The sequence below is a fragment of the Argiope bruennichi genome, chromosome 2, assembly GCF_947563725.1.
Source record: "Argiope bruennichi chromosome 2, qqArgBrue1.1, whole genome shotgun sequence".
NCBI classification, from domain to species: Eukaryota; Metazoa; Arthropoda; class Arachnida; order Araneae; family Araneidae; genus Argiope; species Argiope bruennichi.
The window spans coordinates 42,957,042-42,975,750 of record NC_079152.1 but is presented as its reverse complement, the minus strand read 5'-3'; the positions used below and the strand labels follow the sequence as shown (position 1 = coordinate 42,975,750).

Sequence of the window (18,709 nt, the reverse complement as noted above, 5' to 3'; positions counted from 1 at the left end):
CACTTTCGTATGATTTCCAACTATCTGGAAGAAAAAAAAATACTTTCATCTGTAATTTTCTTAATTTCGAACATTAAAATTTCAATGAGTTTTGAGTACTTGATGCTGAGAAGTAGAAGAATGTTTTATAGTTGTTCTTCGTATGGTAAAAATTGAAAGATAACTAAACAAGGAATCTCGATTCATCAAAGTGTGTTTCTGAGCGTGTTCTGATCTTTTTCTCCCGTGTGTGTGTGAATGGGTGATGCATCGCCCTTCCGGTTTTTCTTTATTAACATCATTGTATGTTCATATGAGCAAAATATTTTCTTGGATAATTAATACCCTTCTCCATTTACTAAATATACCTTGCACTCTCCAGTGGATCCCAGCTCATGTTGGGGAATTGAGGGGAACGAATGTGCAAACGCCCTTGCAAAAGCAGCACGTGACGAAGACCAACCTCGAGTAGTCACCTGTGCAGATGCGAATGCTGCCGCCAGGCGAAGGATCTACAACCAGCATCTTAGCAAGGCAACAATCCCCGATCTAAACTGCCCAAGAAACCTTTCCTCTACAATAGCTAGGCTACGTACTGGACATTTCAACGGCATGAAGATCTCACGAACCAATATAAAATCCTATCCCATCTGCAAGTACTGTCCCCATTCGCAACTAACTCCAGATCATGTTTTTGACTGCCAGGCCATTATCGGTTTCCTCTTTCAACTTGGAGCACCCGCAATCGAAATCCTCCATAGCCATCGGGCTCCAGAACTTGCAGATCTTGTCACCAAGGCTTTTGGAGGACTCTAATCTTTTGCACTAGTACTGTATGCATAGACACAACAACAACAACATTTTCTGGGATAATTTTTTCTCTTAATTCATTCTGTTTCCGCAACTTCATTATTTGTTATTAACAAACTGCGAAAATATAATCCATGTCACCTAAGGTTAAAACCATGCATAATAAATTTTCAAACTTTCCAAACATTTTATTGAGTCTAAAATAAACAGTTTTTGTTTTACATGGTTATTATGCACGTGATTAAAAAAGTATTCTATAAATCTTCCTTGATGCCAAATCGAGGCGATATTTTTGAGATTTGACGACTTAACGATAAAATTTGCTGTTGTTTCTAATGGCACTTGTCATAGACAAGCCCACTGACTTTAGAAGTCAGTGATTTTAAGCCAAGGGTGCGTCTCTTTTTTTCAGTAGCGCCATCTAGGGCCAAGAGTACGACTTAGCTATACACACGTCACAACCCTTTTTACGGGGCGGACTTATTCATGCATTTTCATTCACTCATCCACAGATCGTGATTTAGACCTGAATTAGAGAACGATCACCCCTGATCCAGTACTCCCAGTGGTATTACTCTCAACATGAAGGTCTTTGTTACCACGACAGATTTATACGTGCGCCAGTCACTACGCACATGTAGAGTCTTCGACCGGCGGGGTTGGAACTCGCAACCCAAGGGACACGAATCCAACGTCCTACCAATCAGGCCCATGCGATAAAATTTGCTAGTTATGATTTAGGTGGTAATTTGGCAGGTTTTAGTCTAGTGTTCCTTTAATGCTTATATACTTTCCTATATATATATTTATAAAATAATATATAATTATAATATATAAAATATACCTTTTTAAATTTAAAAGCATAGTTTTAATGTAACTAGGTATAAAACTCGGATTGATGAAAAACAAAATTAGGATGAAAAACTTAGGATGAAAACTTAATGGAGGATGAAAAACAAAATTACATGCATCGATTCAAATTCCCTTTACTCGAATAAATGCAAAGAGAAATGTTTATGAACTTTAACGTGCTCTTGACAAAAGACAAAACTTGAAAACAAAAACTATTTTGTCGATAGGATTTAATTGAAAATGGTTTCTGAAACTTCATAGGCCCCTAAGGCTGAGTTTCAACTTCGTGACTGAAAATTCGCAAATTCCGGACCCGATTCAACGAAAAAAATCACCTCCTATGTTGAACCTCTAAGGTCAAGCATTCTCCAACTGATGAAAGAGATGCAGATATTTGGAAAGAGGGGTGCTAGCTCAGTTGCCGCCCTTGTAATCCGGCAATGATTCAGAATGGCGAGATCCGTTCCGACATAAATATCGCATTATTCAAAACCATTGTTTCAAAAAATGTCTAATAAAAAAAAAAGACTTTTCGAAACATTATTCCGATAAGTATTACGTTTACAAATTTCTCAGAGAAAGAATTGTTACCTGTATTTATTTACTTGTGTAAGATTGCGTTGTCTTGAAAACAACGATTAAAAATCGTTATCGATATTTTTTTTATTTTTTTTTCATTGTTTCCTTGCCACATGTGCTTCAAACGAGCAAGCGTGAACTATTTAATAGCTAGTTTTTGCGAACATTCCTTCTGAACTTTGTGTGCTGTCCTTACTATTTTAGCATAAAAACGAATGAAATTAATTAAACATCCATAATAAATACAAATTTTAATAAATCTATTTATTTGGTATAAGTGGCATACATTTTTTGTTTTCATTATTTCTGAAAATAATTATTTAACGTGTTAAAGAATGCGGTAAAAACAGCTGCTGCCCAATTTTTTTTTTTTTTTTTGTATAGATTTAAATTAATTCTTCAATATTCGTTTAATGATTCAAAATAATTACACCCTTCTTTTATCCATTTGTTTGTGTTATAAAAGCATTTATAAATTTAAAAGATCCCACTCAAATAGAAGAAACCATGGATCAATGGAGAAAAAAAGAAACCATCTCATATGTCAATCTAACTCGTGTATATTTATTTGCTACAAATTATGTTGACATTGTATTATTAAAAGCATGCTCTATAAATTGAAATTTTAACATCTATAATTAATAACAAAAAATTCGTATGTTTTTTCTTCATGTATCCTATTACTTGACTTCACACAAAGCAGAGTCTGTTGTAAAAAGGCAGTTTTTTTATACCTCTTTTTGATTCATTTGAACCATAATGTTCTACAACCAGTAAAGTCGTTAGACTCCTTACTGCCACCGTAAAATAAAATTCAAAAAAAGCTTGCATTTTATACATCCAGGGAACTATTAGGTGAAAATTTTTATATTAAGCTGTACTGTGGAAATAGTTGGAGAGAAAAGAGCTACTTAAGTAACGTTCATATGGAATCAACAACATAACTAAGCGCTGCTAAGGAACGTTTGTATCAAGTTAAATAATGAAGCTATATAGTTTGAAGAAGAAAAAAAATTCATCAGGTTAAAAGATTTGCCAGTTTAATTATTGTTAAATTTTCAAAACTTGGAAGACCAACTCGTGGACAGAGAACAATCCAATTCGAATCCTGGACTCGCTGACATTAAAAGTAGATAGTCTTGTTGTCTGAGATAGATAAATTCTGGGATCTATGAATAACATGTGCTAGGTATGCACTTGCACTTTAAAGTGAATAAAACTGGTTTTATTTCCGGAACGGAGAGGTAATATTGGGAACTTTCCTCATGTGACCTAAATTTTAAGAGATGATATCATACCCTCAATATTTGTAACATGTCCATCAACTTAACAGTAACATGGTTTTGGCATCCTTTACGGCTGCTTAGCCTCACTTCCATTCAGATCCAGAAAATAGTATTGTTAAGGGACAAATCTTATCATCTTGGATCGCTTTATCCTAATCTTGGTGAAACATACCGATTTGATACATTCTTGTTTCTGGATTTGAGGAAATGGCAAATCAAAGACTATCACAATACCAACAAATAGAAATGTTCTAAATGGTTTTTGAATAATTCAACAATTTATATAAAACTGCAATCTTTACATGAACTTTCAATTTTTACATCCAGAATCTGTTCTGGAGTATTCTACTCAAAAGATTGAGATGGTAGAAGATAAAATTACCAACTTTTGATCAAATGGCAGCAATTTTTAAGTCAACACATGGACAGATGGACAACTTCAGAATGATAAGTGCAGACATTACTTGTTATCAACTTATATTATAATCCTTTGCTCTATCTACTTCTATTTTCTTATAGCATTCGATGATGCGAAAATAGGATGTCATATTGTAGTCTTTATGTAAGTGCAAGTTTAACAAAACTGAATAGTTTTACACAACTTCATTTCTACCAGTATCATTTGATGACTCGTGAAAACTTCGACATTTTTCATACAAATGGTAAACTCTTCGAACAGTTTATTGAATCCCCTTTTTTACATGTCGAATAATATATTTTAAACTTTAAATATTTACTATTGGTGTATGTGCGCGTATGTTTTTTTAAGCATTTTTTTTTTTCACTTTGCTAACATTAGGTCAACCTGTTATTGTTAAATTTTGTGTGTTATTTTTGTTATGTATACCACCATAAACAGATTCAATTTTTGGTCGTGACAATTATAATCAACAAATGATGCTGTACTATTCACTGTTTTGAAATTCAATTATACATAAAGAAGGTTGATCTTGTTATGCTACCACGAATTGCTTCTTTATGTCAGTTTTGTTGTGAACTGGCCTTGTTATGAAATTTGATTAACGAGCCATACCTTTCTGCCTCCATTATCTGTTATAACACTCATTAGAATAATACAAAAATCGGTTTAAATGTCCTCCAATCATGAAATTAGTGGTTGGTCTATTGATGCTTCCTGTTGACCTTCTAGCTAGGACGATCGTGGAAAAAAAGAGGAAACATTCCAGTAACACCAATCACTCATGGGTGTTAGTGAATCAACAAGAACCACGTTCCAGTGTGGCTGTTTCATTGGTGTCATCCATAGAAGAGGGTAGGGAGGATATTATATAAAGCGGAACGGTGTCTTCTGATCATGTGGATGATCAGAATGGGAGAGAAAATGCTGGTGAACGGAAGTGAAAAGCATTGTCCTGCATTTTGTTGTCCATTCATCGGAAGAAAGAAAGAAAAGTGAGGGGAGAGGGTTACAATGGCTTCTGGCCAAGGGCGGTTGGGTTATTGGCAGACGTATGAATCTAGTTGTGCTATTATTGGGTACAGCAATTACTCAATTTCGAGGCTTTGTCCGATCCAGGCGGTGCTTATGGTAAAGTTATGTAAAAAGGGAATCATTGAAATAGTACATGGTTGGTTAGCGTTCTATTTTTGTGTAGAGGTCGTCGATCTTATTTGTTCACTTGTCACCTCTTTTGTGACGACTTGTATGATTTTGTGAAGTGAATAGAGAATAATATGGGAAAAAAGTGAAGTTTATCTGTTTGTGTATTTGTAAACGCGCCCTTCAATGAAATGTCACTTGCATGTCCGTAAAATCAGAGGTCATGGATAAATTTTGGAAATGTCTGATACTCTCTGATGTGTGTTCTAGAGAAAACAATTAAGAATTATTCAGTGATGTAATAAATTCGTAGTTTAAAACCTCCCCTAGAATGAGAAGAAACTGCTGAGGTTTCGCTTCTAAATTTCGAAATTATATTTCAGAACAAAAATAGTTATTTAAAAGAAATGTATCTACGATACAAAGCATCGTACGATGTTTCACATTTATATTTAGATCCGTGCAGAAAGTTTATACCTATTTTTATTTTTTTTACCTGAATATTAATCATTATATTTACAGCTATAGGAGATTTTTTAGTTAACTAAATATACAAAAGTTGTCAGTTGAAAGGTCATGTGCTATGTCCCCTTTATAATTTCAAAATATATAATCAAATAAAAAAATTGCTGCACTTTTTATATCGTATTTTTTGTTAGAATCTCAGCAATATTCCATGAATAAAACAATATTTATTAACACTTTTTTATATGCAGAATTGTTTCATTTGCTGTCGTTCACAAGATTTGGCTTCCAAAACATTAAATAACACCAGGTCCTATTCAGTTGAATGTTAAAGAGATCATCCCTATAAAATTGCATTTGAATGAGCATAATATTTCGATACGAACTACAATTATTCATATTAGATCTTAAATCAATTTCATTTTTCTAGTAGAAGAATATAAACATTCAACATTATTCCTATGATTAATGGCATCACATCATTGGATTAAACACATTAAATCAATTCGATTTTAAAGGGTATTTATTATTCTATCTGAACGATTTGAATTTTCTTTTAAAGAATTAACTTTATTTCTTAAAATCAGTTTTGCTGCAGATTTCTGAATTCATTATTTAATCAAGCAGTTACAAAAAGGCTTGTTTGTTTCAAATAAAGCGTATAAGCAACTTTTTATTGAATGTTAAATGTTTGAAAAAAAAGAAGAAGATAGTCTTCTTAACAGCACCAAAGTTCGCGCTGTCCCGAAAACAGATTTGAATAACAAGTTGAAATAAATTCACCAGTCTTACTTTTTCGTTATATCCCGCTTTACGTAATGTGTCTATTCTTACACATTCTTATGGCAAGCTCGTGTTTGATATGCAGAAAATAAACGCTTTTCTACATATTCTAAAATAATGCTATTGTTATCTTCAACTGGAGAAAGTGAAAGCATAATAGTTTCGGAAACTTGTGAAAATCGCATATTTAGTGAAATTGCGAGAACTTTGTCAACTTCGCGTTTTCGTGATTTTTCTGTTTGTGATAAATATTTTATTCGATTATCTTTGAAGAATATGATGGCAGCAAGAAGCACAAAAAAAGAAATTTATCTACTTTTCGAATAATCCATATTTATAAAAGGCAAATGTTTCTGACTGACTCATAACCAAATTTTTTAAATAATGAAGCCTTGTAATTTGGCAAGTAGTTATTTTTGTATAATAAGTTCTCATAAAAGAAAGGATTTTTCAAAATATTAACGTTTATCCTCAGTAAGTTCGAAGCATATTATCACTCAGAAACTATTTTTACGTCCTGTTGAATTCCAGCGCCTTATCCTCAATAAGTTAGAAGCATATTAACACTTAGAAACTATTTTTACGTCCTCCTGAATTCCAAAAAAAAAAAAATTAACTTTATAACACAAATGCCTTTTTTTTTTTTTTTTTTTCCCCGTCAATTTAATAAATTTTACATTGCAATATATGTTTTGTAACAGTATTTTCAGTTTTATTGTTTCATCAAATCTTTCAGTAACTTGTGTTTTACCGCTATTAAAGGCATAATAAAGTTCTTTGTCTTAATTAAATTGTTCCTTTTTGTTTATCTTAACTTTTGTTTCAAATTTATTTATTTATTTATTTTTAACTTTCAGTGTATCCGCAAAAATTACACCTCACCATGGTAGTAGCGAAGCCACATGCGTAGGGATTGCAATACCGGACCAAAATTTCAATACCGGTATTCGGTATTTTATAGATCTTAATACCGGGATACCGGTTTTAATACCGGTATTAGAAATTTTAGAAAATGAAAGAAAACACAGGTGTTTGGTTTATTTGCCAGTTTTATAAGAAAGGATAAATATCACAAAAAACAATTTGCAACTTATAAATTATAACAGTATATAAAGAATCACAAAAAAGTAAAGGAACAACTTATTTATTTAAATCACAAAAAAAAAATTGTAAATATCACTATTCAGTCTGTGGTACTAATACAAATTTTTGAAATATGATCTTAAAAAACATAATGCATCAGTTGTACTGTCATTAAAGCTGAAAAGTAATTTTGTGTAAAAATTACCAGCTGTCCTAAACGCTCTTTCGGCATCTACGTCTACGTTCTTCAGATAGTGATTTGTGCTGTTCTTTCATGATTGCAACATGAAATTTATTGTTGCATTAGCTGTTAATAAATTAAAATCTCTCCGACATAATGCCTCTATAGTCAGTTTTATTGGAAGTAGAACTGGTATAGTTCTGGATATTAAGACGAATTCACTGTCTGAAAAAATTAATTTGCAGGTTTAAGTTGATTATTGCTTTTTTGATTGGATTTCTAAATTTCAAAAACCGTTCCATCATTAGGAGTAAACTGTTCCAACGTGTCTTAGAATATATTATTGACATATATTCTGTTTTATTTTCAGTTAGTATATATGTTTTTAATATGAAATTTTTTGTAGGGGAAAGTTTAAATATCTTAACAATTTTTCGAACTTTATAAATTATAGGAAGCAATTCTTGATGGGTTAATATTTCATCGTCATTAGCAATATCTTCTTCCACAATTACATTGTCATTATCTTCATTGTCAATATCACTCTCATTCTTACTCTCTTCAGTGTCGGAATCCGAAGTTTCTATATCCACAATATTTGGATTCTTCTATTCTTTATTTTTTTGGTATATTTGGTATTTACTCCTAATTGAAATCCATGAGCAAAGCACAATTGCTGATTTGCACCAATCAACTTTCCAAATTTTTTCATAACTGTTGCTCCATGAGTCGTTATAGATACAATATCTTCTTTCAGGGATAATCCATGTTTCGCTAATTTAGAGTTAAGCAATTAATTAAGCCATTAATTAGCTAATTAATTTCGCCAGTTGGGGAGACATAAAAACAAAAACGTATACTATTTTGCTATGTTGGCGATCCCTGTGGAGACAATTTAAAATATTTCTAGTAAATACCGAAAAACCGGTATTTAAACTTGTGAATACCGGTATTACGAAATTGTAAAATGGCTCAAAATACCGGTATTCGGTATCCCGGTATACCGGTATTGCAATCCCTACACATGCGTACATCTTTGATCTGTCGTTAAAAATTATTGCAGCTTATTTGGGATATGCTGCCTCATTTAGAATATGAACTATCAGTCATATAAACTATCATTTCACTCTTCTCACAATTTTTGGAATGATTCAAATAATTTGCGGCTTCAATAATGTGATGCCATATTGCACTTGATCAAGTTCTTTTGTCGATGTGTAATGGCTTGGCAAAGTTCTTGAATTCAATGGCTCTTAACATCCAGATACCTCTTGGCTGTTGAAAAGTGGCATTGCAAATACAAGAATCTATTAAATATAAAAATACCTTTAAAATACAGAGGAATGTATATTGAGAATAAATAAAATTTTAAATGATAAGATGTGGAAGGGATAATGGGAATTAACATAAATAGGATAATACGACATTGCATATATTGCATTGTGTCGGTAGTTCCTTTTCATCCGGAATCATATTGATGCGATAGGCCATTATCTTGTGGGTTTTGATTTCAGTGTATTCTTGTGTATCTTGGAGCTACTGGGATCATAATTTTTGTTTTCGTCCAGTTTCTCAAAAATAATTGTTGATAGTTTTAATGGAATTCGTTAACTGTTGATCTTTTTGAATATCAACGTTTTTGTTAAACGAAGAGATATTAGACCAATTTCACGATTTTGTTTTGGAGTTTCTAGTCCTTTTATGTGAGTTTTAATTGCTGTCGTTACATAAGTTTTTTTTTTTAATTGACAATAAAAAATCAGTTTTATGAACATGAAATTATACTGCCTGAAAGAAAGCTGAAAAAAGGTCACAGACAAGAGCGGTTGACATATATAAGTTTTGAATAAAATGTTGTCGTTTTTTATCTTCCGGACATACCATCGACCACTTCTATTGGTCAAATCCTTTTGAATACTACCCTTTGACGATTACTAATGCGATAATAATAATTTTTTTTAAAAAAAAACGCATCTTTCTAATAATAATTAAAAACATTATCCAATAAAATAGAGGCGATAATGAGTGTCCCCCTGTCTTGTTCTTTAAATTTTTGAATGAATGTTCCTAGTGCATACTGTTGGTATTACAGTCAAATCTGCTTAAACGAGCATTTTAATTCGTTTAGGCTTTGAAATGTTTAACATACAAAACTTAGTACATAATTATGTTTCTTCTGATGTACTGTTTATTCTTCTGTAGAATAATTATTCTATCAATAGCCAGGGGTGAATGTCACGTCTTCTTATTAGGAAAAAAATACGCAGCAAGGGCGAAAACTGCGCAAGCAAATGCTTGCACTGAGTAATTCAGCTGCCGGAAATTAAAACGCTGAGCCCCATGATGACACAGTTGAAATTGAAGTGGCTGAATTTGCAGTTCGAGAGCTCTGCAAACCGAAGATAATGATCTGTCGCTCGCTCCTGAAAATGAATGGCATAGAACTCGAACAAGGCCCTGGAATTATACTGTGTACTTAATATTTTATAAGCTTAAAATATTCACACTTCATTTCAATGTATGGATTTATTTTAGCGCCTTTGGGATCTTTTCTTAATTTATATCTGCTGTTGCTAAGATTGGCGAATTATATGCCTTTATTGACTGACCCAATCATGGAATTAATACGCTTTCCATTTGCTTTAGCTGTTTAAAGAATATCATGGTTCCTGTTTGAGACTTTGAAATGTGGGGCAAACTGAAAGTTCAATTTTTAGCATAGAGTTTATAAAAATGCTGTCAGTTTTTTTGAGGAAATAGGTTAGTAGTATCTGCAAAACTTCAAAGTAAATGTGAAAGATAATTTTAGCGCTAATTGTTGACATGTTCATAACTCATCATTTACGCATGGGCGGATTTGCTGACGCGTAAATGATTTGCTTTCATTCCTATCATTCATTTCTAGAGCTCGAGTTCGATTTTCTTCGAAAATTCATCTTATAATGGGATTTCTAAAAAGTTTTAGGATGCGATGAAAATCTAGTTGCTTCTCATTAGTGATAATCCATTTCGTTATAATAACAAGTAAACTGCCGACCTTGAAACTTTTTTCTTCATTTGGTAATTAGCAATTTTTTTTTTTTTTTTTTTCTGTTTTATTATTTTTTATAACTTCTGGAAATCGCCAGTTTCTTTTTGTACGAGTGTTGATTAAATTATTCATCTGAATGACTGAAGAAACCGCTTTGGAACCTTTTTGCGGTTTTGTGCCGAATAAATGGAACAGAAATAACAAGTGTACACATTATTCTGTTGTTCTCCATACTTATAAAAAAACAAATCGTTGATTATTTAAACAAATAGAAGAAAAAGGACTACAAAGCGTAGAATGGAAACTTCTGTACCTCCCATAGCTCAATAAATTATAATTTTTCTTTGAAAAAAAAACACTATTGCAGTAAGTAATCCGTGTTAAATATCAGTATTACTTATGAAACGCAACTTTTGCAATTTAATCTTTTGATAAGAAAATCAAGTTATTCCCAGTATCTTTTCGTATAATTCCGCAGTTTTGTTGTATATTTAAGTTTCCAAATCCTTGGTGAAAAATGCATTCTTTTCTTATTTCTCTTTAACGTGCACTGTACTTTACAGCAGTAAATTTCAGTGAGTGTCTTTTTACTTATTTATTATCTAGTATACTCTCTCTTATACGAAATATAGAGGAAATATTGTAATCTTCAAAAAATAACTACATATTTGTGACATGGCAACATGTTTTCTTTTAAAGGTCTTGGAATAAACTAACTAACTTGGAATAAACTAAACTAACTTCAGGAAAGTTAGCTGCTAAATTCAAAACTTTCAAAGCTGGGCGACAAATTTTCAAATTCGACTGATAAATTTTTGCATTCCTATTTGGAAAGCGAAAGAATCATACCGAAGACTCGCGATTCTCTGAATAGCAAGCAAAGAAATGTGTAGAATGAATTTCGCATCGTTATAAACATTCCATTTATTGTGTGCCAAATTATACTTTTTACTTTCTTGTATATGAAATATAAAGTATTTTAATCATCAAAAAAAAATTAGAATTCGAGACTTTTATGTATTTCAATATTCCAGACGTCCCTACGTTCGAATAGCACATTTTTAACATAGTTTGATTGTGAACTAGATCATTCGAAAATCTTTTGAGCTAAAAGGATAAAAATTGTATATGAATTTCAAACCAAATTTGTAAATTTCTATTAAATTTTGAACAAAATCCATTCAAAGTCTGTCTAGTTTGTCAAAAAGTCTGGTAAAAGTTGAAGTGCATATAAACTTGATAACTACAAAGCGTAAAGAGGTAGATGAATAAAATTTATTGCACAGATTTAGCATCTAAAATATAAATAGTTATCAAATTTGAAGTAAATTCGTAAAATGGTTTGATCGATCGTCTGTTGGTTTGTACCTTCACGTCCATGTAAATGCAATAATTAAAAAACGGAATGACTTAAATCAATAAAATTCTATACGTTATCTTGTGGCTGCAACTGCAAGTTCGTAATAAATTTTGATTTCAATCGGCCTGAGAAAAAAATTACAAGATACATATTTCTTTGATCAGTTCAGTTAAAATTTTGGTTCACGCCGAAAATCTGTATTTCGTAACAATTGTTGGCCAATCCTACGCAAGGTATTCGTGGCTCCAAGGTCCTCAATTTTATATGGAAGAAGGAGGGAAAAGATCTTTATTGAAAAATATGCAATAAAGTTACCTGGAGACCACTTTCTTTGTTTTAGTTTAAAGATAGAAACAGACCCTTGTTGGTATCACAATTATTAATTCTGTTTTCTAATCATTGTATCCGTCTTTTAAGGAATTTAGCCGTCTAATGACCAATAGAGCATTATAAGCGTCTAGTTAGTGTTTGGATAGCAAAGGAATGTTAAAAATTAAGTTAGTCACTCTCTCATATAACATTTAATGACCGTTATTTTTACATTTCTGATGTTCTGATATTGTTATTTATATCCAATGAAATCATTCCTACACGCTTTATCTGGTATGTTCTATTCTTCTATTCACCCTTTTTTACGTCAATGACCACTCTATTCTATTGCATTAGGTATTTATTTTAAGGAGAACTATCACCCCCAGAAATTTATCGGTACCCTGTATAAAATTTTCATTTGACTAAATTGGGTTATAATGGTCAGGCTTGTACCTAACTGTTTCAGAAAAAAGAAACATTTCTTAATGAATCTGGAGGCGAGATCGTTGTATTTCTGAAAGAATCAATTTTAATGATGAATAATTTTTTTATTATTATTATTGATTGCAGGGGAGGCCGAAGTGGCTGAGAGGCTGGCCCGCAAAGTGCGCGTCCTGTGCTGGATCATGACAGGGCCGGACAACCACGAGACCAAAGCCAAGCACGTGAAGGCCACCTGGGGAAAGCGGTGCAACATCCTACTCTTCATGAGCTCCAAGGAGGACAACAGCCTGCCCGCCATAGCGCTGGACGTGAAAGAGGGACGGGACCACCTGTGGGCCAAAACAAAACAGGCGTTCGCCTATGTCTACAAACACTACTTTGACGCTGCTGACTGGTTCATGAAAGCGGACGACGACACGTACGTCGTCGTAGAGAATCTGAGGTAATTCTTCTTGCTTGTGTTTGATAGGTTGCAGGATTGAAATCGCAGTTTTGCAATACCAAAGAAATGTCCCCTTCTAGTAGACAAAATATTAGTAATTTCTCACGCAGCATCTTTAAATCGCAATCGGCAAACATGCAGTTATGAACTTGCGAACGATTTGAATCTTTCTGCAAAACAAATGTTAATTATGCGCTCATACTGAGTTCGTTTTAATCTCGAATTTGAAGACATTATTTTTAGCTATACAATCAAACTTGGTTATTCAATTAAATAGGAAATTAGGGTTTAAAAGAAGAAGAAAAAATGTAAGTATTTATACTAGAAAATATAATAAATCTTTAGTCAGAAGCCTTATTTTCATGTAACATTACTTTTTTTTTCTCCATAAATAAGCACTCCATTTCTAAAAAAAAAAATCATGTGAAACTGGAAACACTATGCTCTTATTTTATGTTTGTACCTTAATGCTGGAATCTTTAAATTTACCTGTTTCCCTGCCTCACTTTAAGTTACTTTTTTCTGCTGTTATTGTAGAAGAAAATGATATTCTGATCTAGAAAATGTACTCTTTTCTTTTCATGTTTTATCCCTTCCGCGTATTTATAGATTTCTTTGCAATTCTCTGAGTAGAAAATATTTCAGATAACTAAGATTCCATTTCTATGAAAACGAATTGCCCGGTATTATTATATTTGTTTTTTTATTATTATTATTATTAAGTGCCATTTCTAAAGTTACTAAAAAGAATTACAGGTATAGAATATATAGAATTATAGACTTTCATGCGAATAGAAACGTGTCTCTCTTTGCGTTGAATTTTTGTTATGACCAGTTCTCTTCAGCTGGTCCATCACCTTGTCTGAAATTGGAAGTTAGGTAGACTTGCAGACAATAGAGTAACTATAGGGGCCGAGGTTGGCAAAATGCCAGAGCTCCACTATCTGAAGAGATCTTGCCCAAGATGCTAATATTAATAATATGGACACTATTACTGTTACACAGAAAGAAAATTACGCGGGAGAGTATTACTCTTATTCTCGCTTATAATCTTTGGGATTGATTTTTCTGGGAGGAAGGTATGCTCCAACATTAGATAATTATTGATTTTTGCTAAGTTAGAAATAGACAATTTGAAATTAATCGTAAAACACTGTAATTTACAAGAAATATAAGAATATATGAAATGAAAATAAATGCTAGATTATTGTCTTCAAAATGGTAAAACTTTTTTAATTAATAATATTATTTAAGTGGAACTGGGCAATCTAAGAAAATGAATTACTCCTGTGATTAATGACAGTGGTTGTCCACTTACTATTATGGTGTGCAAAACACCGTCTTCCCTTTTACTTGTAAAGTCGCAAATGGTAATCTTGATAATCCGTTCCTTTGCAGATACATGCTGCAGTCCCACTCACCCACTGAGCCCATCTACTTCGGATGCCGCTTCAAGCCATACGTGAAGCAGGGCTACATGAGCGGCGGCGCGGGCTACGTGCTGAGCAAGGAGGCACTGAAGAGGTTCGTGGAACAGGGCCTACCCGACAAAGAAAAGTGTCGGCCCGATGACGGAGGCGCCGAGGACGTCGAGATGGGAAAGTGTCTGGAGAACGTGGGGGTGATTGCCGGTGACGCAAGGGACAGCCTCGGACGGGGCAGGTTCTTCCCCTTCGTGCCGGAACACCATCTCATTCCAGGGCATGTGCCAAAAGATTCCTGGTACTGGCAGTACATTTACTATCAGTCTGCAGAGGTAGAAAACCCAGAATTTTTCTTCTCTTTTTGGTCTTTCATTTTAATTGTTTAAGATGAAAAATAATGATACTAAAATAAAACTTTTCTACATTGAAGATTATTTTAACTGTTAAGCAAAAATAGTTAAGAAAAATACATTGACCTAAAATTTTTATGAAAATTTAGATATATATATTGACTTTCGTTCGATTTCCTTGTGTAATAAAATTTCCTTCAGTCGTCATTAATAAATGTTTTATTTTAGTTTTTATTATCCAACTTTTTTTTTATCGCAGAAGTTAAAGAGCATTGTTCTGAATGTTTGTGTTGCTCATTAATTAAAATTCTTAACATAAATATCTTATAATTTCCTCTTTTTGTTTAGAAGAAAGGATAAAATCTTATTTCTTCCGCCTTTGTTGGAGAATTTAAATGATTTTTATTTATAATAATTATGGTTGTTTGTTAACAAAATGCTTTTTATATGTATGTACGCGTTATGTGCTATTATTATGTAAATTTTGTGCAAGCATTAGTTAAATTCTCAGTAATGTAGAAAATTCGGTACATTTGGAGTATAAAAAAAATAAGAAACTTGCTGTATTTCGACAGATCTCAGCGCGATCGTTTGCCGCTATTGCACAGCTGGGACAGTTTGGATTAATCTCCGTAGCAATAACACCTCCTTCCGTCTAAGGGGAGAATCAATCATTTAACTGCATGTAGCAAATGGTAGCTTTCAGATCCTCTCTCTAGTCGAAATAAAATGGAAAAAAACTTTTACAAATGGGCTGATTGGTATGAAACGTGATTCCCATGTTGGCAGTCTGTCTAAATAAGAGATGAGGTCAAATCTTAGATTGACTAGAAGATGTTGCCGTCTAGACTGACAGTTATCCTATTAACAATATCTCAGCTCTGATTAAATGTCATGTGGCCTCGTCTGGCCTTTAATCGTACAACTCTATCTTTTTTTAATTTTTCTTCCCTGATCTTCTCTACATATAATAGTCCTAAACGGTCAAATTAAAACTAATCTCTGAAATCGAAGTGAAACAAATTATGATCCACTAGCGGAAAAAGACGCATTGCCAGAAACGAAAATTAAAAAAATGCCGAAAAATTATTAGCAATAACTTTTAACTGGCTTTGAAGTGAGAATATGATGAATCAGTTTAAAATTGCTAAAACCTAGCATTTTAAAAAAAATTAATTGCACGTATGCCCATAAATTAATCCGTGAAGGATAATTCAGAATCGCACGGAAATCGAACTCTAAAGTAAAAATTTCACCTTTACAATTATCACACATCTTCAAGAATAATATGCAAATTACAGATCGCTGTCGGATGACGTCGATAGTCTGTCACTATGACGAGAGTATATAAAGAATAGTGCCAAAGAAGTAAAATTGTTCACAAGCGTTCTGAAAGCCGTTTAGTGCCATAACCGAATACCATATGCCATACCATAACCGACTCAGAGGACGCATTTGGATGATTTTTTACGTGGTAAAATTGATTATGTGGAATGTGGGTCTACTTTGATGGAAATATCCAAGGAGCTTGAAATCACCCAAAGTGTCATCTCTAGGTTTTGTCAACGATTCCAAGATGATGGAAATATCGGGAGACGTTGCAATATAGGTCGTTCCAAGTTACAACGCCGAATGACGACCCTATTTGGCAATATTTGCCAAAAGAAGCAAATGGAGCACAGCATCAGTCCTGGTTTAGCATTAAGGTTGAATCCTGGTTGAGCATATCCAAACATTGTGGTTTGTATATTCATCGTTTACTTATAAATAAAAAGTTTCTACAATGCTGAATAGGACACATGGGCAATACTGATCTATCCTTCATCACGTGGTCTCCAAGATTCCCGAATTTTACCTTAAAAGTGATTACTTTTTACGGCATTATATCAGACCTTGTTTATAAGCTCTCATTGCCAAAACCAGTCAATGAAATTTTTTAAAAAAATGCACTGAGTACTATTGACAGTGTAAAATACATGAAATGAACTTGATTATTAGTCTTGATATGAAAGATTCCTACAGTAAACATCTGTAACTGAAAAAGAAAGAAAATGGAATGTTTGGGATCACTGATTATCTTGCGAGTAATAGTTTTGAAAATATAACTTCAAAATCCAATCAGTCATTTATGCTAATCCTGTATTTTATTTTGCTTGATTATAGAATTCATAAATATTTCACTATGCACACTTATTAAGTAAAGATTTTCTACTGAGAATGCTAATCTTTTTGATGTATTTAATACATAAATATATATCTATATTTTCAGGGCATGGATTGCTGCAGTGATAGTGCAATTTCCTTCCACTATGTCAGTCCCAACATGATGTATGTACTGGAATACCTCATCTACCACCTCCGACCATATGGCATCAGCAGTCAAATCTCTCAACTCGATGCTTCCCAGGTGCGCATGCTAACGAATGCGTTTACTAGTCCACGTCCACTTGAAGACTCTAGTGTAGTATTAGACAACATGAATCACACAACAGATTCGTAATCTTCCATTTAAAATAGGCTATTTACAAATGACTAAGTTTCTGTGATAAAATAATCCATTCTTATTTAAAGTTGACTCGCGTGGATAGTAATTCATACTTTTCTAGAGTATTAGTATTGTATTTAAAGTGTCCTTTATGGTGCTGTTCTATTTAACGATTGGTCCTAAACGAATCAGTTGTTTATATTGCAATAATGTCGGCAGCTTAGCTTCTCTTCCACATTTCAACATGCTGCCATTTTAATGTTTTTTAAAATTATATTTTTGGGGGCCGGGGATGAGGATTTATAAAGTTGCTGTTCAAAATAGTAGGAGCCTTTTTAAAATAAAATATTGGTTTTATTAACATTTTGAATTATATAAATTTTAAAACTTACATACTGAAAGAAATTATTGCATCAGTTTCTAAATCATAATTTTACAATATCCACTCTTTGTAACTGACATAGAAGAAAATAATGCAATCAGTTATGACAAATATTTATTGATTTTTGTGTTCCTGAATGAATGTCGTCTTTTCTTTGTCTTATTTACAGTATTTCGTTTTTATTTATTGCTGATATTTTTCCCCACCAACTTTAGTAATGAAATGATTATTTGCAGAATTGTTTTATCACTGCTTCGTCTTATTTACAAACAGTATTCAAAAAAATATCTTTCATTTTGTTGTTGCTATTCTTTTGTATTTGTCTTTACATTTAATATTCTGAACATTTATCTGTTGAATTATGAGTAAAGGCATGAAAGATACTTCCATATTGTATATAAAACTTCCATTTACAAATTTGTGCACAAATTAAAAGTGAAATTGTTAATATCAACTAACATTCATATTTCATTTCTTCAAAGCCTGAAATTAAACTGAATGTTTTTATTATTATTATAAATAATTTGACCAATTCTAGTGTCTTGCAATGAATGATTTTGAAACTGGAGTTTTACATTAGTTGCTCACTGACCTAAGCAAATAAAACAAAAATAACTATTATTTAATTGAAAAAAAAGACAATCAAAAAATATTCTTTATACGGTATTTGTGACAATATAGAAATTTATTTATTGCTGTTTTAATTGTCTCACTGTGCAAGTCATACATCATTTTAGGTATGGGCATCTAGTCATTATTCTGTGGAAATTAATGGTTTAACATTCCTGTATTGTGTTATTTAAATTTGTCTAATAAAATTCTATTCTGAAAATAATTGTTTGTTTTTTCCCTTTATGTGAATTATTTGCATAGTATAAATTTTCTTGGAAAAATACAATA

General features: G+C 32.5%; 1 protein-coding gene across 1 annotated transcript in view; it reads left to right on the top strand.

Moving 5' to 3' along the window:
* The window catches only part of LOC129961778 (glycoprotein-N-acetylgalactosamine 3-beta-galactosyltransferase 1-like), a 64,999-nt gene extending 46,366 nt beyond the window's left edge, over positions 1-18,633 (top strand). The window contains exons 3-5 of the mRNA XM_056075343.1: positions 12,853-13,168; positions 14,567-14,924; positions 17,212-18,633. Of these exons, the coding sequence (XP_055931318.1) occupies positions 12,853-13,168; positions 14,567-14,924; positions 17,212-17,442 (905 nt within the window). The 3' untranslated portion in view covers positions 17,443-18,633. The remainder of the gene's footprint in view (positions 1-12,852; positions 13,169-14,566; positions 14,925-17,211) is intronic.
* Positions 18,634-18,709: the final 76 nt, after the last annotated feature.